Here is a 21,322-nt window from a genome sequence, read left to right as displayed (position 1 = left end):
TTTTGCCACAGTTTCAGTTTTTTCACTTTCAATAGCGGTCTTCGGCGAAATTCCATCATCTCTACCATTTGAATGTATATCACTCACAGTTCGCATTCAATCTCTTTGCCCAAATCTCTTCAATTCTGCTTTTCAAATTCGTCCCTTTTGTGATATCCTTCTATTTAATTAATGAGCATTAAATTTTTTTAAAAGATTAATGTTAACTTTCCGTGTCAATGTTCAGTTAAACCTTCCCGTTTTGTCAGAATCACGACAAATTGCCATTTTCGTTACATTGCTTGCATTTTTCTTACTAAAACCAATAAAATTCAGAGCTTTTAAACAAATGAGGCAACAGTTAATGAGCGAAAGAGTTTGAGCTTTCATTGATTCTTGTGAAAATTCGAGAACCAATGAAAAACTGAGCCGCAGAGGACACATGGACTAAGTTATTGGTAAGATAACATCGACAGTTTGAACGTTTGCCAAGTCATCCTATCGGAGGCTCTCGCCAACTCTCCCAGTTTAACCGTGCTGTCCTAGGGCGTACTATTTCGGAACAATTTCAAAACAATTATTCCGATTCAGGAATAACAGAATTCAGAGAATAGCAGGTCCCAAAGGAAGGTTATTTCTTCAATTCTGAGCAGATCTCATTGTGTTATCGAGGGCAGCATTCCGAAAAAGGTATATTAGTTCCGCAAGAACATGAATACCATTCGGGTGCATATTCCTATTCTGGAATAGTCCCAAAGGAATGCGCCCTTACCCTAGTGCCTTTCGATAATCCTAGCTTGTTATTTGAATAAATATCAAAGATTAGGCGCGTTTTCCGTTTGTCATAACTTGCCCGCCAGACCAGTCAGTTCACAAACGGAATGTACAAATTTGAAGGATAAGTTTTATTCTGGTCCTTCGAATCCCTTCAAAAAAGCGCGTACCATTTTTGAAGTAATTATTTTTCAAGATTTTGCAGCATCATCGCTTCAAAATGACGCATTCGATTTACAGACTAGCCTTTCTGGCCGGCCAGTGCTAACAAATGGAAGGCGCCCTAGGTTAGAAACCAAGATGGCGTCCCTTGTCTATCTTCGGCTTAGCTCGCAAAAGTTCGACTGCGACGATTTTGTTTCGATCGTAAATTTACGAAAAATTTTTGATAATTTCTCTTTTCGGCCGGTGGCTTCTCCAGCATTGAATTATGAAATAAAGTTTTCTACTGAAGGTTATTATTTTCTCTTCATTAATATTCAAATTTCCTCGTTGTGTACAGCCTGAATTTTGAAATTTCGTTTCTTGACTTAGTAGATTGCACAAAATCATCGGACGTTGAAAGACTCCATATTCTCGATTAAATTATGCCAGGCCTCAGTTGACGCCGCTTTTGTAAATTACCGGCTTTGTCAATGCGACTAGTGTATTATTTAACAGACTGAAGTATACACAAAGGAGTCCGAAAACCTTTAATACGGAAAATCACCAGCACGTCCTGGCAAGTTTTGACCGAGTCATCGCTCAGCCAGAGTCGCATAACGTTTTAATTGTTCCTGTAAATTGTAAATGTATGCGGGAACCTTACTAACTGCACTGTCAACAACAAATGTTCAATTTTGGATCTGCCATAGCAACAAACAGACAAATAGCCAAAAATGCGTCACAAAAAAGCGAGCTACTGAAGAAACTCTTTGATTATTTCTCATTTTTTTTGTAGGCGTATTTTGAAGTCCGCTTATATAATCTGAGTATACATTACGCTAGTAGACACATTTTAAAAGTTGCACTCATTCTCACAGTGGAAAGAATAACGATACTAATAAATAATTCACTGTGCTTATGCACTATAGTGCTACAGAAATTTTTTATCATACACCGAGTAGAGTTAAAATTGGGTTTTGATGATCATCTGTTTTCTTGGAGGGCTACCGGGTGTGCATTTATTTTAATCTTGCCGTTCAATTTTTGCTCCTTTCTAATAAGCAGTCAGCGGGACTCTTTTGAACAAAAAAGCTAGCCATCTTAATTCAAAAATTATATTTACAACATAATTGTGATCACAGGTCCGGCTTTATTAAAAAATATAAAATAAAACAAAAATGGTAGAAGCACTCATTATTTTTGCAAAAGGAAATTAGCCAAGCTTGCCATGCCAGGTGCGGTCTCCAGGAAGACGGTTTGATCACCTTAATTGGTTGACAGGTTTTTTTTATACTTAAAACGTGACGTTTTTCATTGTTGTCAGTTTTTGGGGTTACTTTATCAGGGTAAAATTACCAACAGCCTCTTTCCGTTAAGATGCTAATACACCGCATGTAACAGTGGTTAAGTTTCTGCTGATGAATTAAAGTTCAGAAGTTTCCTGTTATATGTGGCGCTCTCTCTCACAGGCACAAAAAAAAGAAAAGAAAATTAAAAGCGAGCCTGTCAGAAATACCGGTGAGCGTGCTTAACTTAGCATATAAAACAGTTTGATCTGACTGCAGCTTTAATCATTCAGCGTTCGCCGACTTCAGTTCTGTCATCGTAAGGCATAATCCATAAGATATTCTTCACATAAAGCAAAATTTTCCTTGGCAAACACACCAAGTGAAAACAATTGATGTCACACAGGCTGGACATGTTTCCATCATTAAAATGTTTTTATTGGAGTGCTACTGATCTTGCCAACAGATGGGAAAAAAAGCTGTTAGCTTGCAGTACGAAGATTTTGCGAGTCATAAGCAGGTAACAAATGGCAGGTGCCAGCTCGTAAAACGAGCGACTCCAAAAATTTAACAACGTGATGCTTACAGCAGTTACATCGGCACTTTAATAAACACATATTTTTTTTTTTCTCGGAACGGAAAGGACTCAGTGAGGAGACTTTTGCGATTGATTAGAACATGGAGTTATCTAGTGGTCTCTAATTCAAAAGGAGAAACTGGGTCGTATTTTGATTCTGTTCGTGTTGTATTTTGCCTTCGATTCCGCGCTGTTTGCATTTAACATCAACACGGTTATTAACTGTTTGAGCCCCGTGAGCCAGATCAATATTTCCTCTGAAACTCTCACAGACGGTAGCATTATAACTATAAGGCTTTTAGGAAAATCATGACCTGGAGATCATCGCTATCATTATTACTTGTTTTGCCACAGAATGAATAATATGAGCGAATAAACTGAGACCAACTATCGTGTGTTTGGTTGTGATATTTTTTTTAGTGCTTTAATTTCTTGATATTGTTTGGATAGATGCATGATGGGTCCCAGAACAGAGCCATGTATACTGGTCATAGTAATTATGAAGAAATTTAATAGGAAAAAATATATTTTAAACCAGCTCTGATAGACATAAGTTTTTGACAATTTCAATATTCCAAGGTAAAACAGTTAGCCCACAGGAAGACAAAGAAACTGATATCGCAGTACAACTCAGGACTGCTCCAGACACCTCTCCACTCATGTGCCAAACCTAATTCATTTAAGTTCGACTCCGAAGCAACTTAGGAGCGACGACTGATTCAGACGGCGTACTCTCTGCCGCACCAAAATTCGTCAAACCTTGCAGAAAAGAAGTAAACAATTTTCACTGAGACGGAAAGTCAGGAATTCTGTACAAACATGTGGCTGATCTGGTTTAGTTATCGCTAAATAACAATACAATAAGAGAGACTAAACTTTATCGGTGATTCTAAATGACTTAGCTTTAAATTCTACCTTTCGAGTCAGGATGAAAACAGCAGGTAAAACAGATTTATGGCAAAGAAATTCTCTCTAAATAAATCAGAAAGCCTAGCAAATTGAAAGCTCAAAGACGAGAGTCAAGAGAATCAAGCCACAGTCACGCTTGTACTTAGTTTACGGTTAAAACCTCATGCGTGACTTGTCACAGTATAGAGCTTTGAGCCAATCACAATCGCCGGCAAACAATGGGTAATTTATGCATTGGGTTCGGCACATGAGAAGAGCGGCGTCTGAATCAGCTGCCGCTCCAGTGTCGCATAATGCGGCAGATCCTGTCGAACTCAACGATCTTTGCCACAGCAAATTAAAACTGCCGTGCCAAACTGATTCAGACGCCGCTCTTTTGCCGGACTTAATTCATCAATTAGGTTTGGCACATGAGTGGAGCGGCGTCTGGATCAGGCCTCATTATTTTAATCTAAATAGAACCTCTACTGAAGTTTAATGTTAAATATCTGTTGCTTGATACCAATGACAGCTGACAGAACATTGAATGGAAAATTCCATAATAAACAAGCAATGAACAAGGAAAAGTCATGAAACACACGGCACCGGCTGAACTACCATGTTAATATCCAGTGGATAGTTCAAAGTGCTGTGAGCTGATCACAACTGAAACAGTCCGTTTTCTGCTTCGCCGACTTTGTTTTGTAGTTTCTTTCTTTAAACAGCACTTCACGGCTCTCTTAGAAATGAGTAACTGGTAGCTAGGATATATATGGCAGGAGTTGTCATTGATTAACACGATATGAATGACACTTCCTTATCAACTAAACGATAATAAATTCCACTAAAAACTGTTTTGGAGCCATAAGCTTGCACACCGCGCTCACAGCATTAGCCGGATTATCCCAAGACAGCTAACGTGAAAATGAAACCGACTTCTCCAGTTCTATTGTGTGCGATCTTCCTCCTAATCTTAGCAGTACAAGAGAGTGAAGGTTATGGATTGCCTATTCAGGGAGGGAAGAGGAAGAATTTTTTTAAGAAGGTAACTATATCAGAACTTTTTATTTATAATGATATCATAAACGTAGCTGTGGCACTAGAAATTGTCTTGCTCAACATTACCCATAGCGTTTCCAACGTGGAACGACGGAGTAGCCTGGTGTGTTGTAGAGCGACAAAGAATGAAACTCAGTTGCGCGAAATTTTGCACTGTATGTTCCTGCCTGGTTAGTTTTTAGTAAGAAAACTCAGTTGCAAGCAGTATGCCGGTAACAAAAGCCAGGTATCAGTATTAAAGCGACTCCAAAGGTTTCGAAATATGGCTAGTATCTTTGAACAAGGATCCGGACAGAGCACTTAAATTTACAGTTTCTACAAATTTGTGACTGGAATCACAAAATTCACGGCCTGGGAAGATTTGTTTCCACTTTTCTGTGATTTTGTGAGTAGCTCGTGTTAACTTCGGGTAGCGTAAACAAAACTGGTGAATAATATCTTTCTCATTATCAGTAGTAGTGTCAAAAAACTGAGTCGGCAGATACAAGATTATATTGTATTTTTCAGTGGTTCAGTTTCGTTCACCTTCAGATTGATAGAAAATTGAATGAATTATCCGAGATCCAAGCCATGCATTCTTGATCAGAACATTTGTTTAGAGTTTCCGCTTCCGCGGGCTGGTTATTATCCTCAGAGAACTTTACCAAGCTGCTTTTAAAAGTTTAAGATTTCAATTTAAAATTTCAGTGCATGAACCGACCTTGCCGTCTCAAGTAACCTATAAGTAGAGTGTTTCTGAAAACGGGAACATTTGTGTTCTAAACTTAGTCTAAGCTTGTATCACGCTTATGAATATAACAGCACTGACGATTGACTGAAAACTCTTAGCGTCAGTCCGCAGCATCGATCATCAGTAGAAAACCTCAACCTCGTGGGCACTCTCTGGTTACAACAAAGAATATTTTATATTTTTGGATAATTTTTTTTTCATCCTTTTAACATATGTCTTAAAACAATTTTTTTCTTGCGGAAAAATTGCATTTGACACATGAAAAGTTCCAATCGGCGTCTGAATCAACAGGAGTACTTCATACATTGATTTGGGTCGGCCACAATTCGAATAAAGTTCGGCTCATTGTCCAGGATACCGATAAAAAACTACTTGCCAAAATTCAGGACTGAATAGAATAACATGGAATAACGCCATATGATCAGCCAGGTCAAGCCTTCACATGCTTGAGGTAGAATCATTTTTATTCAAATATAACCAATAAGTTCCCTGTTAAAATTTGCTGTTGCTTGATAATAACCGACACACGCAAATAGCAATGATAAAGGACAAAACATCTACTTTCTCAACTGAAGAAGCCTTGTCGATTTATTATCGTGTATTCGGTGATCACAGATCACCGACAGTCTGCTTTCATGTACGCTGACTTTCTTGTGTAGTTCTGTTTTACACGGCAATTCACGTCCATCGTAGTTTAATCACTAGCAATCACCATTCCTTGAACAACACTGTTGATTGCAACTTCCTGCCAAGTACTCGGTCCCTAAGCTCTTTTAAATTCCACGGAAAACTGTCTTGGAGTCATACGTTGTACACGGCGTAACGTCAGAACAATCCTAGCCATAATAATTGAAGTGAAGATGAAATCAACCTTCCAATTCCTTTTTTTTTTTTTTTAATTTTTTTTAATCATCACTCCTACTTTTGACCTTAGCAGCAAATGAAAATGTTGGATGGGCCATTCGTCGAATCCGGAAGGCGGGAAAGAGGACCAATAAGGTAATAGTCCCGAGCATAGTCTCTGCATTAATTTGAAACGCAGTCTGTTTTTCGCTAACCGGTCTCTCCAGCAAAGTGGAAATTATCAGTACTAACAAATAAATCAAGCGTGCAGAGATCAGTAGCCGTAGCATCAGCAACTCTTAAAAGTTCCTCTCTACAAAACAGTTCAGTAGAGCCCAGAACACATTTTAGTACAGAATAGTGAATATCTGGAACTCTCTGGGCTCGTCACTGAAAACTTTCTTACTCTGTGCTTGTTTTTTAAATGTATGGCCTCACTGAGACGAAAATTAATTGAAGAACTGTGCAATTATTGTAAATAGTTGTACGCCTTATTGTATATTTATGAGGATTTAAATATTTTATGGTTTAATTTTTAGTAGTTTTTTTTGACAGAGTATTTTCATTAATTTAATACCCGCCATTCAATTCAGCTCAAAGCACTTTACTCCTCGTACCGTGCGAAAAATTTCCTTATCGTATAACCGATACAGGAACGTTGGAGGGGGGAGATTGGGGGAAGCAACGTCGTGAAAAGTTCTTAAACTTGTTTGATTACTTCCTAGAACTCTTTAGAAAAATTCCCAACTCATTAAAACAACTGAACGGTTTTTAATTATCTGTTTCGAGATAAACCTAAAAAAACTATTTTGATCTACTGAACGCTTTATTCTTTTTTTTCTTCTTCCAGGAGATGCCGGCGCTGGACTACCGACGGAGTTTGTGCAGAGCTGTACTAACATGAATTGTGACCGGGAACTGGAAGACGACTAAAGCAAGCGACTGAAAAAGAAAGTTGTTCTTTCTTTTTTTCGAAATTGTTATTGAAAAATTTAACGCTTTTAAACGCAACTATAAACAATAAAGCACTCCAATGTAAACTTACACATGAGCATCGTAAAGGAGCTGTAGAAATATAGATAAATAAAGCGATACTTACTTTAATTGTTTTAGTGTTATTTTAATCATTTATATCAGAAATGAAGGGAAAACCGACTAAATACTGAAAGTAGATGCTCTTTGTTCCGTAAAACATAAACAAATACTGAGGCACTTCAAGGAATTCTGGATGGGATGCTGAATTACAGTTATCAGTTAAATAGTCGGCCGTTTCTCACCTAGCAGTTAACTGTACTGCTCTCAACCATCATTTCAAACGCAGAATATCTCAATCATGGTTACAATTTTGGCTTATCTACTGAAGACATCAGATAAGACCCATCTAAGACCTCCCTCAAGTTCAGACATTTGCTTAGCACGCTGTACGAAATCTTTGCAAGCAGTATATGCCGCGACAAAAGCTCGGCGTCTCCCACCTTTGCATGTGCTTACCTTTATAACTTTGCGAGCAGGTGTGACAAAGTTTACATTTTTTACTGATTTATGAGGGAAAATGCAAAATTTATAGGAACGGAGAAGATATTTTGTGTTTTGGGGATCAACAACAGAAGTTTCTTAGAATTAAACCTTTTTCTTTAAGGTTACTCGGTACCTTCAGCGGTGTCTTCAGAGGTGTCTCGCGTCCAAGCGATGTAGCGCATCCGGTTTAAACTGTAGCTACCTGAACCCTTATATCAAATTAAAGCTTATAGAGCTGGCTATCCAACTAAACCAAGAATTTTGAAATAAAATGAATTTTCACTTGAGGGAGCCACTTCAAAGAGCTAAAACGCAAAAGGAATTTGTTCGTTTGCCTTCAATTTTAGACAGTAGCTAGTTTGACATATAAACAACAAAAACGTGTCTGCAAATTTTTTCTTTCGAAATATTTTTTCTCCGAGAGCGATTTTTGTACGATTACTCCACATTTTTTCCATCCTATTTCGAAAATGCTCTATAACTTTTCACTGCGATTGAATATGGCAAAACGCAGACACGCTTTTTTAGCGCTTTGGGTCTGGAAACCGAGGAGCAAATTAAATTAGCAAAAAACAAAATTCACTTTGACTTGTAGCTTTAAAAAGGTGATTCGGACGCTCGCAATTAGAGGTCGTGAAAAATTCGACAATTTATTTTATTTCAAAGTTCTTGGTATGGTTTGATAGTCAGCTCTATAAGCTTTAATTTGATATAGGGGTTTAGGTATCGACAGTTTAAACTGGACGCACTACATCGCTTAAACGCGAGACACCTCTGAAAGTCCCGGGTAACCTTAAAGGAAAATGCACTTCAATATGGATCAGTGAAGCTCTTCTTTGGTCTTGATTGGCTGTTCGTATCAACAGTGACAATCAGACTCCAGTTGTTCAAAGAGCGGATAACTTTATGCACTGCATGGATAAGCCACTATCCAGCGGAGCAAATGTACTCCAACTAACGCTTTTCGCAAGTTTTCCACACAATCCCATACTTAAATTTGACATATGCTTCTACTCCGTCCACAAATTATAGGGCAATCGGGAAAATCTTGCACACATTTCATCTGCCGGATAACGACCTATCCAGTGGATAAATTTGTCTACTCTTTCTGAGTAAACAACTGGGGCCAGTTCATGACTGGTTGAGTTAGTTCAGAGTTACCACAAAAGGCAAAGCCACTATTTTGGGGCGCTTAATTTTTAGGTGCCGGCAAATCTTGACCTGAAGCGATATTTTGTTAAAATATTGTCGTTATTACTATCATTGGTATTGCCCCGCAATTAGTCATGTTTTCAGGGACACTCCCAGATCGTTTTGAGCCCTTTTATGGACATATTTGTGTAAGCTAATGGGGATTGATCTGTTGGGATGCTTTAGCTGCAAGTTTAAGTTGAACAGAGTTTTAGGAAAATAATTTTATTTCCCGAATTCTATCGAGCTGTTGTGGATTCTACGAAAATACTAACTGACCTTTTTCCGTATTTTTAACGACACATTTTCCGGCCCCTACGAAAACGAAAGTTTTAGAATGTTAAGAAATTTTGACTTGATATTTTGTCGAGGAAAACTGTAGATTTTACTTTTGCCTAAATCCAAATATCTGTGGCAATCTGAACACATTCAGAAATTCACTGACATGAACCTTTGAGTGCCCCTATCAAGTTCAGTTACGCCGCAACTCACGGCCATGTTAGAACAAGTACTTATAAAATATGAAACTCAGTCTATTTTCATTAACGTGTCGCGGTTACGGTAACAATTCTAGTTAATTTGAGCTTTCAAAACATCTTTTTAATCAAAATGATTGTGTATTGTTAATTTCAGTGGCCAAACACGTTACTCTGCGCCTCCCGGCCATGTGGCAAATCAGCAGAATCGGTCACCACTGATGTAGGGTAACAATTTTAGCTATTTTGTTGACCTGAACACATTTTTGTCCGTTTTTAATTTAAGCTAGTTCCAAGCAGGTGATGTCTAGTACAGTGAGACAAATTTCCATGTTTAATCACTTCCTAAAACACTCTCCAAAATTATTATCCTTTGGAAACATAAGCTGTTATCTAAATTCGCCGTTTCGGGAAAAAAACCGGCTTCAAAAAGTAATAACAGCGCCTAAACAAAAGCCAGGGAGTGTCATAAAAAACGTTTCGCAATATGCCAGTATCATGACTGAGTATCGTCAGGTGCTGGAAAAATAACAGTTAAATTTACAGTTTCTGCTCTAATAACACCATCCCAGCTCCATGTCTGTCTGCTGAAATTAACAATAACCACGCAATCAGTTATGAAAATGGACGAATCGTCATCCCTCGCACTTTCTAACAAACCTTGTTAATATCCAGTGGAAACTTCTAATTGATGAACACAGCTGATACAGTGTGCTTTTTGTACTCTACGGGCATTGTCTTGTAATTCGCTTTCATTGTAATTTACGCCCATTTTAGAATAATAAATATAACAAATGGCACTCCCTAAAAACTCTTTAAATGGTAATTCCCTGTTAACTGAACAGCGCCCTTGGCTCTAATAAATAAAAACGAAAACTGTTTTGTTTGTATTAGATACGGCACAGTATTCAGCACAACAGACCAAAGATTACCAACCAGAAAATGAAATCAACATCGGCAATTCTGTTTGTGAGCATCTTTCTTCTGGTCTCACCAGCGCAGGAGAGTGAAGGTTATGGAGTTACGTTTGAACGACCAGGAAAGTTTAAGAAGTCTTTTGAAAAGGTAAATATACGAACTTGGATAACCGTAATTATATGAAACGTGAAACTCTGCTGTTCTCGCCGCACTGTTGTAGAACACATAAGCACTGGCTAATCTGACAAGTGTGCCGATGTGATTTCAGACAATAGTTATATGTTATTTTAAGCTTAACATTCTTTTTCTTGCCCGTTTTTTATTTTAATTTGAAGCAGTTTACTTCTCGTTCTGGCGTGGGAGAATTTGACGGCAAAATCGGGAAAAGCTTTTGCTCGGTTTAAGTACGTAAACCGGTCTGAAATTTTCCTATTTTAATTATCCCGGTTTAGGGGAAAAAAAAACTAAAAAACGTATTTTCATCTATTGAATGTTTGTTTTTTTTTTTTTTTTTTTTTTTTTTTGTATTCCATGAGCAATGTAGTCTCCTTCGCAGCCGCTCGGGCCGGAGTGGGGACAAGGAGCTTTGCGTGACTCCGGCCCGAGCGGCTGCGAAGGAAACTATGAGCAGTGGGAAACATAGGGGTCGATTACTCGAGTGGAATTGTCTGAAGTATAAAGCTGAATTTAATTGACACTTGAATAAAATTGTCATCTTACTTTCTGTTCTGTGTCTTTGATATCTTCTTCTTCTTCTTCTTCTTCTTCTTCTTCTTCTTGAAATCCCCGTTTCCCGTTTATTCAACACCTGCTGACCCGCCGCCATCTTGATAATCTACTCAGTCCCGGTTCTACACCAACTAAAAAAACCCAAGAAACAGCGCTGGGTGGGCGATCGTTTCACGTGTTGCTAATATACTATCATTTGTTCAATTACAGCACCGGAATATAACAGAAACTTTCTTTTATTTATTTATTTTTTCATTATTTTGTTGTTGTTGTTGTTGTTGTTGTTGACCACATAATGTCAAAAGACACTGTCTTGTTCTCCGTTGGTAAGGCCAAAACTCAATTTTGATCAAAATATGGGAAAGAAATTGGTACCTGTACTTAATTTTCTGCTAGAAATGGATTTGGCTGCCGAAATTCGAATTTACTTTTTGAATACGAGTTCGTTTTGAAAAAGCCCTTGAAACCTAATTTCAATAATCCGTTGCACGGCTTACTTTCAAATATGGAAGTCTATCGTGCTTGTTACAATGACCTGGCATCGATCTCCCACCCAGCGTTTCTTGGCGGTTTTCAGTGGCAGGTTAGAACTAGAAATGAGTGACGGGGGCTTACGGATGAAGTTTCAAACACCCAAGAATTGAAGGGAAACTGGGATATAAAAAGAAGTGGTGGGAATCAAACACACAGAACAACAGAAAATGACGATAAGGTGATAGTTTTAATTTATAATTGAAGTGTCCATAAAATTCAGCATTTTGCTCGAGACTACTCAAGTGAGTCGACCCTCATGTTTTCAACGAATCGTGGTTTTCCTTTCAGAAGATGTCGCTGGACGACCGTCGCAGTTTGTGCGCAGCTGCACGTGTCCTGAATTGCAATCGGGAACCGGAGGACTGGTGAAAAGAAAAATCAATTTTCTCTCTTTTTTTTCCTTTCTCAAAGCTGTCATTGTTAACGGCGCCCCTTTTAATAAAATTGTGAACAAGGCAACACTGAAATGTAAACTTAAAAAGTAATATCCCAAAGGGCGTGTAAACTTATAAATAATAAACCGATACTAAATTTAATGTATGTTTGACTCGTGATATCTTAGCGTTACCTTTATCGTATGAACACAAAACACTGAGTAATGAAACTTAAAGCTCCTTGGACCGTCTGGGTGAGATTACTGGGGTCTCAACTATCAGTTTAAGTTTTCGGGCATTTCTTAGCTATCGGCTGTGTTACGAGATTCGTTGAAGGGAGCGGGTTGTTTGTAGACTGAACTCAGAACTCACTTATCAAATAAAACCCATCCAGATCCAGCCGTTCAACCTCAATCTCACAATCCTCCGCTTGAGGTTCATACATAAGCCTGTTCTTCTAATATCCTTGTCTTCTCCTAAAATCGCACGAGTTCAGTAGGTTTTCTATTGTTGTCAAAATCAGGCTCCCCGGTCAGCCGCCGGGTCAACACAAGGCTCAAATGATGCTTGCTTTGAGGTCAGTGAAGCGACTTAAAAGAAAACAAAGCTAGTCGTCAGGTGAAAACGATGATTGCAGTCTGAATGACATCACCATTCCGCACAGTCTGCGTACGAGCGAAGGCAAATTACAAGAGATTTTCCACCTCCTAGTGTGGAATCTGTATTTACTCTAGTGTTTGGCAACTACTTAAAAGCTCCCTCGTGTCTGGAGCGAAAGGAGTTGAAAAAGAATCAAAGAAACTCCAAGATCACATCTTGGACATTGCAGGCCCGTTATGCATGTCCTTTGAACACGTCTCTTCCTGGCAGGAAGGTGGCGAAGAGGAGGCCGGCTCCATCACTTTCTTCAAGTGGAACTTGTGGCGCACCAAATGTTGCGTTGCAAGTTGTGCTTGTTTGTTGCCCGTATTACCACCTTCATCAAATTTTCATGTTGCAGAAAGTAGGCTTCGTTTCTGCTTTTTGCAACATGAAAATTTGTTGTGCGCAGAGATGGCAATACGAGCAGAAATAATCGGAACTTGCAACGCAATATTTGTTGCGCCACCAGTTGCAAGAAAATATTGCCCGTATTCCCCACTCCAGAAATTATGGGGGGACTGGTACGAGTGAGGGATTATGGGATCGTTTGGGTAGACGGATGGAAATTGCACTGATGAATAAGTGCATTTCTCGGCAGTCATCAGTTCTATAGGAAATACTCATTAAGTAACAAGAGCTTTGTTACCCCGAGAAAATCCGTCTGCCAAACGATCCCACGATCGCTTACTGACAAGTCTTTGACAGTTTCTGGAATGGCAAATTACTTGGAAGAAAACAACAACGCCATAGCATCTCTGAAACATAGCCACTGTAATGAATTAGTTTACCGCTTCTTATGGTTCCACTCGTTTTGAAAAGGAATACCACAGGGAAAAACTATCGTGAAAAGTCTGTTTCTAAGGAAAAGAATTCCTAAAAGATCAGTTCATATTGTTGTAATGCGTGTTAACATGCAGTCATTCGCGCAGGTTAGTTAAGAGCGACTGACTGAGAATATCGAGAACTTGCGGTCAAAACTGATTTTTCGGATATCCTCATATTTTGTCAGAAGAATCCCTTTAGAGAACTATTTACGAAAATAATAATAAAACTTTCCAAAGATAATTCGTTTTCGAGAATTCCGGCATAATGTGAAATGCAGTGATCGCGTCGCAGCCGGCGTTAAATTTTGACGGGATTTGGTGCATTTTCAAATCGCTCGAGAAGGTAGACGGCTTAGCGTATTGAAACGATCTTTTGAAGTTAAGTTAGGCATCCTTCTAAGAATACAGTGTTATGAAAATATTGCCGAAGGATTCTTATTTACATGCATTTTTTAAAGTCCGAAAATTCCTATTTTCAGCATTTTTGTTGACACTTGAAATTGTGGAAACTTTGCGGACAAAAATCTTTTCCTGGTACATCAAAATTTACAATGAAAGTTACACTAAAGAAAAGCTCTATGCTTGTACTGCAACATAAAAAAAATTCAGCTTGGGGAATTTCAAAGCCAGCCTTTGACGGAATAAAACACATAAGAAACTTTTGACATATTTTTTCAAAAAATTCCAGTGGTCACGCAAGGACAAGATGACATGTTTCAAAAAATTATTGTTTGTACGCTATTTTTACCGGAGAATTATAAAATTCTTGTTCTTGAACAAAATCTACTGATATAACAAGTTTTGTATTGTTTTATATGCCTTAAATAAAATAACTCTAACTAGGGAGTGAGATGTAACCCCAAATTTGAAAAGATCAAGTGTTATGTCACCTTTCTACTCGTCCAGATCACAACCAATTTTTGCGGTTTCAGCTTTGTAAAAGCTCAAACCTACTTTGTCATCGTGTAGTGTAAGTAAGAAAGTAAGTAAGAAAGTAAGTAAGTAAGTAAGTAAGTAAGTAAGTAAGTAAGTAAGTAAGTAAGTAAGTAAGTAAGTAAGTAAGTAAGTACGAAAGTAAAAAGTAAGTCCATTTTCCGTAAAGGTTCGGAATGCCGAAGGTTTACGAGGTCTCAGTTGGCTTTATTCGTACGGAAGACCTTGTGTTAAATTCAAAATAGCTGCCGGATCTCTCATGCGTGGATTTTCAAGGTGGCAGTTTGTGGTTCTTGGAAGGATAACACAGGTTCTCAAAAGAACAACTTCTATTAAAGGAATACTCGGTTGCTTAAAAAGAGGAAATCAGTGAGTTCATGGCGAAGAAATTCCTGTTCGAGATTGTGTCAAGGCGAAACATGTGCGATCCCAAACAAGATATAATCTGCAAATCATCACATGAGCTGTAGACGTTCTCGGAAATTTTTGTGTGCTCCTGGTAGTCCACTTTACAAAATACTACAGGTTTGAATGTGAATTTAACCGGGATGGAAGTACTTCCATGTAGCTTACCTTTTTCACTGCTACAATCAGGAATGAGTTTCCTGATCTTCGGCTTTATACACCGTCGCAAGCTGCCCAAAAATTATCTCTTTTAGAATATACAACTGTTGGACCGACCAATGACCTCAGATATTATCGCATTTACCTGTCCTTCGCCCAAGAAGTCAATCTCCGTGTAACGTTTCGAACGTTCCTTCATTTGTTTTCATGATAAGGGATGTGGTGGGCCTGAGTACTTGAAGATTACATCAGAGCCCAGTGCCCAGGACGAGCCAAACTCGTCTCCAGAGCCCGCGCGTATCCGCTTTGTTAGGAATTTAAAATTTAACTGATTCACTTCTCTTATGATATTTGCGGGAATGGGCAACAAAGGATGTATAAGCAGGAGCCAGTACGTACAAGTAGAGAGTAGAAGTATCAAATCACTCAGGACTTTTCGGCGTGGAGAAACTCCCTGCTTATCCACCCTACGTTTATTATTCTTTATATAATTATGTGAATACGTTTCTTCATTTAGCAAATTTTGGTCTAGTATCCCACACAGTCTTTTAACGGAGTTGTATATGTAAAAAAATAAACGACTCCACTAACTAACGACTACGTTTCAGCGATGTGAGGAACACCCGTAAGGCTTGTATTGGCCCTGAGCCTCCAGCATCAGGCCATTTCATACCAAAACGTACATACATAAACGAGGACATATAAATAGGTTTATAATTAACTATTAATGTATAATCCCTAAGGCTTCCGCTCTGTAGTCTAAATTCACTAAAATTTTGTCTCGCAATCTACCAATCATCACCCGAATTCACAAAATGACACTCTTGCAAAATGTCGTGCTACTGGCCGGTTCTTCAGTACTGTTAGGTTTTGCTTTAACTTGCTCATCTTTTTATTCTTCACTGAGGAATAAATAACCACTGACAAACACGTTTTTTAACTGATACAATACTTTACAGTTTTCAGTGTAATATATAAAAGGCAAAGGCTGGCGAACGGTGTTTTTTCAAACTGAAAAATGACGAGCGGCGTCTTTTGCAAGCCAAGAAAGTTTCGAGCTAGTATGAAATTATGAACTTTTTCTCCACCACCCTTTGCTTTGGTCTGTATTTTCCACAGCATAAGAGGCCTAAAGTCAAGTTAATAAGGCCAGATTAACGAAGAATCAAAACTGCTCTCTTGTGAAAAATTTCCAGCTTAGGCCTCGATTAATGTAACTATTTAATAACAATACAAAAGCAACCATACCTTTGCAAAAAAGAAAATACAAGTACACTTACATAAGTTTCAGCGATCGAGTTAAACTTACAGTTGTTGCTCAACTACTGCATATGTACATTATCTGTTGGAGCAGCAGGATTTTGCCGATCTGGGGCGCAATCTGATTGCTTTACGGTAACGACATCATTTCCTATTTGGATTGCCCACATGTTTCCTTTGGATAACCGGTATTTTATCCTGTGCTTGACTATATCATAAAGTTATTAAATAGAAGAAAGGCCCTCGAAGTTATTTACGCAACTTAAAAAGTTGCGAAAAGAAAGGCTAAAACAAATTCACGCTTGAAAGGGATTCGAACCCATAACCTCTGCGATACAGGTGTAGCTATAGTGAACTACCAACTTAGCTATCAAGCCAACTGGGAGCTGATCACATATTGTGAGTTCGTAATATACCCGTGGAGGATGAATAAATGAATACGAAGACCCTCACAGAAAGCGGCTTAAGTAGCGTAAATAACTACGAGGGTCTTGCTTCTATTTAATCTTTCACCCGCAGTTGAAATTTATGTTTCGTATATTCATATTTATATATTATAAATCATTTACACCCTTAACTTATCTTAGTGACATTGACATAGAATTCAAGAAAAACGTATTCACCCATGTACATAAAGCTGATATCTCTGGTCAACTTCTTTGTTTTCGTCTTTTCTACTACTGTAACGATCAGTCTTGCTTTCTATAATTGATTATCTCGAACAATGACACGGTCAAAATATATTTCACAACAGGCTCTATAACTAGCTTGTTGGGCGGGTAAAAAAATTTGCCTTTGGTAACACAACAACTGCGGATCTTTGTAATCTTTCATTATCATTATATATATCATCCAACGCTAGGAATGTCGCTACCATCATAGCGGATGTTTAAGTTTCCTGTAATATCCTTTGGATTATCGGATTGTTTTGCCTGGCAGTTCTGAAAAGTAACAGACATCGCACGATTATATGTTGACATGTGTAATCAAAGTATAACAAACCAGGAAACATGGTTTGACATAGGGTAAAGGTTTCAAAGTCCCAGTGGCACACCCCCATGCAAAAATCCAGAAAGTACACCCCACCCCCTCCCTCCTCTCCCACCCGGGGGATATAGCCTTAGTGAAAATCTAAATACAGTTGAATAATCCCAAAAAAATATACCGAGGAGGTCATTTTAGGGAAGTGTTATGTTCAGGGCCCCGTTTGCATACAGACTGAGCCCACCCCTAACACTTCAATGCATAAATTAATTAAGAGTTCCCGTAAATCTGAGTTGCACAGTGGACAACAAACATACTCTTGTTGACAGAAACAAAACGTTCTAATGTGAAAGAAAGTTTCATATTGGAATTGTACATCGCGAATTATTGAATTTTCCTCCATGCTAAGTTCAGACCATGTATCAAGTGGTCGCTTATCACGGGGTAAAAACTAGAGAAATTTTCAAATTATCAGCCTCCAAAGTGTTCACGGTCGCTCTGTGACGTTCCAACTGTCGGTGGGCGGGATTTACAAAGTTGTAAAAGTGGCCGCTTATACGAGGCAGTACTACAGGTTTGACTGAATCATTTTTTGATGATAATTCGGACTGTAGCAATAAACACTATTTTATTCCCTTGTATGACACATAACGGACGAAAAGTTCACATTACTACAACTTACCATCGTCGAAAGCTATTTCTTAGTGATCTGAAACATTACTGAAAGAAGAAAAAAAATGACACATATATGACCATCCGTTAACAATATAAAACACTTCCTAATGGAGGCAAACTGTAGACAGCAACAAGGACACCACACCGGCTTCGGGGTGTTGCCAGAATCTTACGAATGCTCACAGCACTGGATAATACCAGAGTGGCAGCCAAGTTGAGCTACTTTTCCCTTCTCACGACACACACACGTGGTCCTGTTATACGAATCCACTTCTCCATACGCATTGCCGAAGATTCAATTGCAATCCTCAGCCACCAGCTCCCACAACGACTTTGAGCAGCAATGACATTGTACCGCTCATGACCTTGGTCTACCACTACCCTGGTAGAATTGGAGACGTAATTTGGCCACCGTAAAGTGAGATTTGAGTGCTGACGTTTCAGTGTTGGCCCTTCGCTCGAAATGTCAGCACTTGAATCTCTTTACCGCTACAAAATTACCTTATTTACTCTGTTGATAAAACCAAATATTTATTAATGAAGGGCAGTCACCATTCATGCGAATGAAAGCCGCTCAGCAGTATTTCCTGAGACACCCTTTACGTTTCGAATTTGGGGACCTAGGGTGATAGGGTTAAGAGGTTTTGAAATCCTTTAACTTAATAAATATTAAAAGGTAACGTTTACAATAAAGCCCAAACAACTTACCTCAAGGGGCCAAAACTCAATGTGACGTCATCACCGATCAGCACAAACGGAGCCCAGTATTTAATGTCACTGAAGTTGCCAGATTCCCGCATTTGTTTCATGGTCTGGTGGAGAGCCTTACTTGCACGTTGTCCTTCCGCCAAATGCTCGTAGAAGTATCTCATAAACTGCAGAGTGGCTGCGTCATTAATGGCCCACAGTGATGCAAGGACACAACGAGCACCGGCACCCAAAAAAGCACGGGCAAGACCCACCACACCCTCAGCCTTAATCTTCCCTCGGCCGCTATGGCAGCAGCTTAAGACAACCAATCTTGCTCGCAGTTTGGCTTTTAACACATCAGCCATTGTCAAAAGGTAGTCTTCCTGTTTGAGTTTTTTCTCGGCCATCGTTGGATTAGGACACAAGAAAATTTCACCAGTTTCCGCACGGCCATGGGCTGCAATGTGTACCAAGGCCACTGAGTTTAGCCTGCTCACCACTTCAGGTTTTGTTGCCTCTTTTCCAGTCAAAGGTTTGATGTTCAGAATAGCGCCGATCATTTCCACCTCCTCTTTGGCAGCCGGAAGCTGCAGGATTTTACGTCCTCTGTAAAGGATACCTTCCACCCATGGATCACCAACAAGCAGTGCACCAGACGTACTGTGGTACTCGTGAGGACACTCTGTCGTTAGTTTCAAACTTGTCAGTGTAGGAACCAGTCGAATTGTGAGCGTTTCAGACAAGTACCTGAAATGTTGGTCCAGAAGTGCAGCATAGGGAACCAAAAATAGTGGACCATCAGGAACAACGATAACTTCATCGCTTTGTAGCAGATGTAAAATCGGTCCCAGGACCACATCAGACAACGCCTTTAAAGCATCGCCTTCGCCTTCTGCAGATGTGTTTGATTTTTCATCCCGATTTTGATAAGGAACCCCTTCAGATTCTTCATCTGCTAGCCCATCCAAGGAGCGATTCTCACACATGACTTTTTGAAAGACTCCAATCTGTTTGTATGTTTTGTGACATAAACGGTTCCTTCTAAATTTTTGTTCCCAACTTCTTTACTGATTCTAAGAGCTTTCTGATGGAACTCGATAGCTGTCTTAAGATCACCAAGACAGAGGTAAGCATGACCGAGGTTCATATAGACGTCTCCTTCTAAACGTTTGTTCCCAATATCTTTTATGATGCTAAAAGCTTGCTGATGGAACTCGATAGCTGTCTTAAAATCACCAAGAGAGTGGTAAGAATTACCCAGGTTCACATAAACGCTTCCTTCTAGATCTTTGTCCCCAACTTCTTTACTGATTCTAAGAGCTTGCTGATGGAACTCGAAAGCTGTCTTTAAATCACCAAGAGAGCAATAAGAACAACCGAGGCCCCCATAAACGCTTCCTTCTAAACCTTTCTTCTCAACCTCTTTACTGATTCTAAGAGCTTTCTGATGTAACTCGATAGCTGTCTTAAAATCACCAAGAGAGTGGTAAGAATTACCCAGGTTCATATAAACGTCTCCTTCTAAACCTTTGTTCCCAACTTCTTTCATGATACTAACAGCTTGCTGGTGGAACTCGATAGCTGTCTTAACATCACCAAGAGAGTCGTAAGCATTACCGAGGTTCGCATAAACGCTTCCTTCTAAATCTTTGTTCCCAAGTTCTTTACTGATTCTAAGAGCTTGCTGCTGGAACTCGATAGCTGTCTTAAAATCAGCAAGAGAGCAATAAGCACAACCGAGGCTCCCATAAACGCTTCCTTCTAAATTTTTGTTCCCAATTTCTTTACTGATACTAAAAGCTTGCTGATAGAAATCGATAGCTGTCTTAAAATAACCAAGAGAGAGGTAAGAATCACCGAGGTTGGTATATGCCCTCCCTTCTAAATCTTTGTTCCCAACTTCTTTAATGATACTAAGAGCTTGCTGATGGAACTTGTTAGCTGTCTTGAAATCACCAAGAGAGTGGTAAGAATTACCGAGGCTCATATATGCCCTTCCTTCTGAACTTTTGCTTTCAACTTCTTTGGTGGTGATACGAGCTTGCTGATGGTACTTAAAAGCGATCTGAAAATCACCAAGAGAGTGGCAATAATTACTTAGGTTCACATATGGCTTTTCTACTAAATATTCAATTCAAACAGATTGTTTCCTTGTCGCATGTTCTTAACGTGATATTTATCATATATATTGCATTTTTCGTAATTCCCAACGTAAGAAGTCATGTAACATTTCTAAATGAGCTCGATAAATATTGGTTGAAAGTGCATAGGGCATGGTTCATCGATGTCATGCAAGGAAATAACAAAGGAATTTAATGAGGATGAATACTTTGGCACTGGGCATTACGAGATATATTGCAGTTAGTTTAGGACACAAACTCTACCGGCTGGATGAAAAGTCTAAATGAATCACAATCAAAGTACACTCGTAGACGAGAACTGAAACGGGATTTCATGAAGATGCTTAGTATTTTGGCACCCGGCAGATTGCAGCCAGTACCCGCCTCAGTGGCGGATACAGGGGGAGGGCCCGGGGTGTCCCTCCAATTAGACCCGTATTTGTTTGTTTGGGTTTTTTTTGTTGTTTGTTTGTTTGTTTGTTTGTTTGTTTTTTTTACTAATTGTTTGAGACTTAAGAGTGACTTTCCACAAATATCGACCAAGTGGTGGCACAAGTCAAAAAAATCGATTTTGTTCATATTTTGCTCTTAGGTAGTTCCTAGTGAGAAA

At 39.0% G+C, this 21,322-nt stretch overlaps 1 protein-coding gene and 2 long non-coding RNA genes across 6 annotated transcripts; 2 read left to right on the top strand and 1 right to left on the bottom strand.

Moving 5' to 3' along the window:
- The first annotated feature begins 4,266 nt into the window (after window positions 1-4,266).
- Window positions 4,267-7,384, top strand: LOC146462395 (uncharacterized). Of its 4 annotated transcripts, none has more exons than XR_014857145.1 (3): window positions 4,267-4,693; window positions 6,375-6,436; window positions 7,134-7,384. It is a non-coding gene; the product is annotated as an uncharacterized LOC146462395 (long non-coding RNA). The 4 variants fall into 4 exon arrangements; XR_014857144.1 differs by having other exon boundaries at window positions 4,272-4,693; window positions 7,131-7,384; XR_014857143.1 differs by having other exon boundaries at window positions 4,276-4,693; window positions 6,372-6,436.
- A 2,925-nt stretch (window positions 7,385-10,309) lies between these two features.
- Window positions 10,310-12,186, top strand: LOC146462394 (uncharacterized). Its single transcript, XR_014857146.1, has 2 exons — window positions 10,310-10,530; window positions 11,935-12,186. It is a non-coding gene; the product is annotated as an uncharacterized LOC146462394 (long non-coding RNA).
- Window positions 12,187-16,893: 4,707 nt separating this feature from the next.
- Window positions 16,894-20,936, bottom strand: LOC146462393 (tetratricopeptide repeat protein 28-like). The gene is made up of 5 exons (XM_085085706.1): window positions 20,922-20,936; window positions 19,860-20,417; window positions 18,611-19,599; window positions 17,910-17,947; window positions 16,894-17,184 (listed from the first exon to the last, which is right to left on the bottom strand). Exons 1-4 carry the CDS (start codon window positions 20,934-20,936, stop codon window positions 17,929-17,931), a joined length of 1,581 nt encoding a protein of 526 aa, XP_084941832.1. The 3' UTR covers window positions 16,894-17,184; window positions 17,910-17,928.
- Between the last annotated feature and the right edge of the window lie 386 nt (window positions 20,937-21,322).

The sequence above is a fragment of the Pavona decussata genome, unplaced genomic scaffold (genome assembly GCF_977016875.1).
Source record: "Pavona decussata unplaced genomic scaffold, jaPavDecu1.1 SCAFFOLD_189, whole genome shotgun sequence".
Classification (NCBI taxonomy): Eukaryota; Metazoa; Cnidaria; class Anthozoa; order Scleractinia; family Agariciidae; genus Pavona; species Pavona decussata.
This window is presented reverse-complemented; position numbering and strand designations above follow the sequence as displayed.

What these genes read in the sequence shown, in the direction of transcription:
- LOC146462393 (XM_085085706.1), bottom strand. An exon ending in ATCTAGAAGGAAGCGTTTAT is followed by an intron (nt 19,600 to 19,859) that starts GTGAACCTGGGT and finishes ACATACAAACAG; the next exon opens with ATTGGAGTCTTTCAAAAAGT.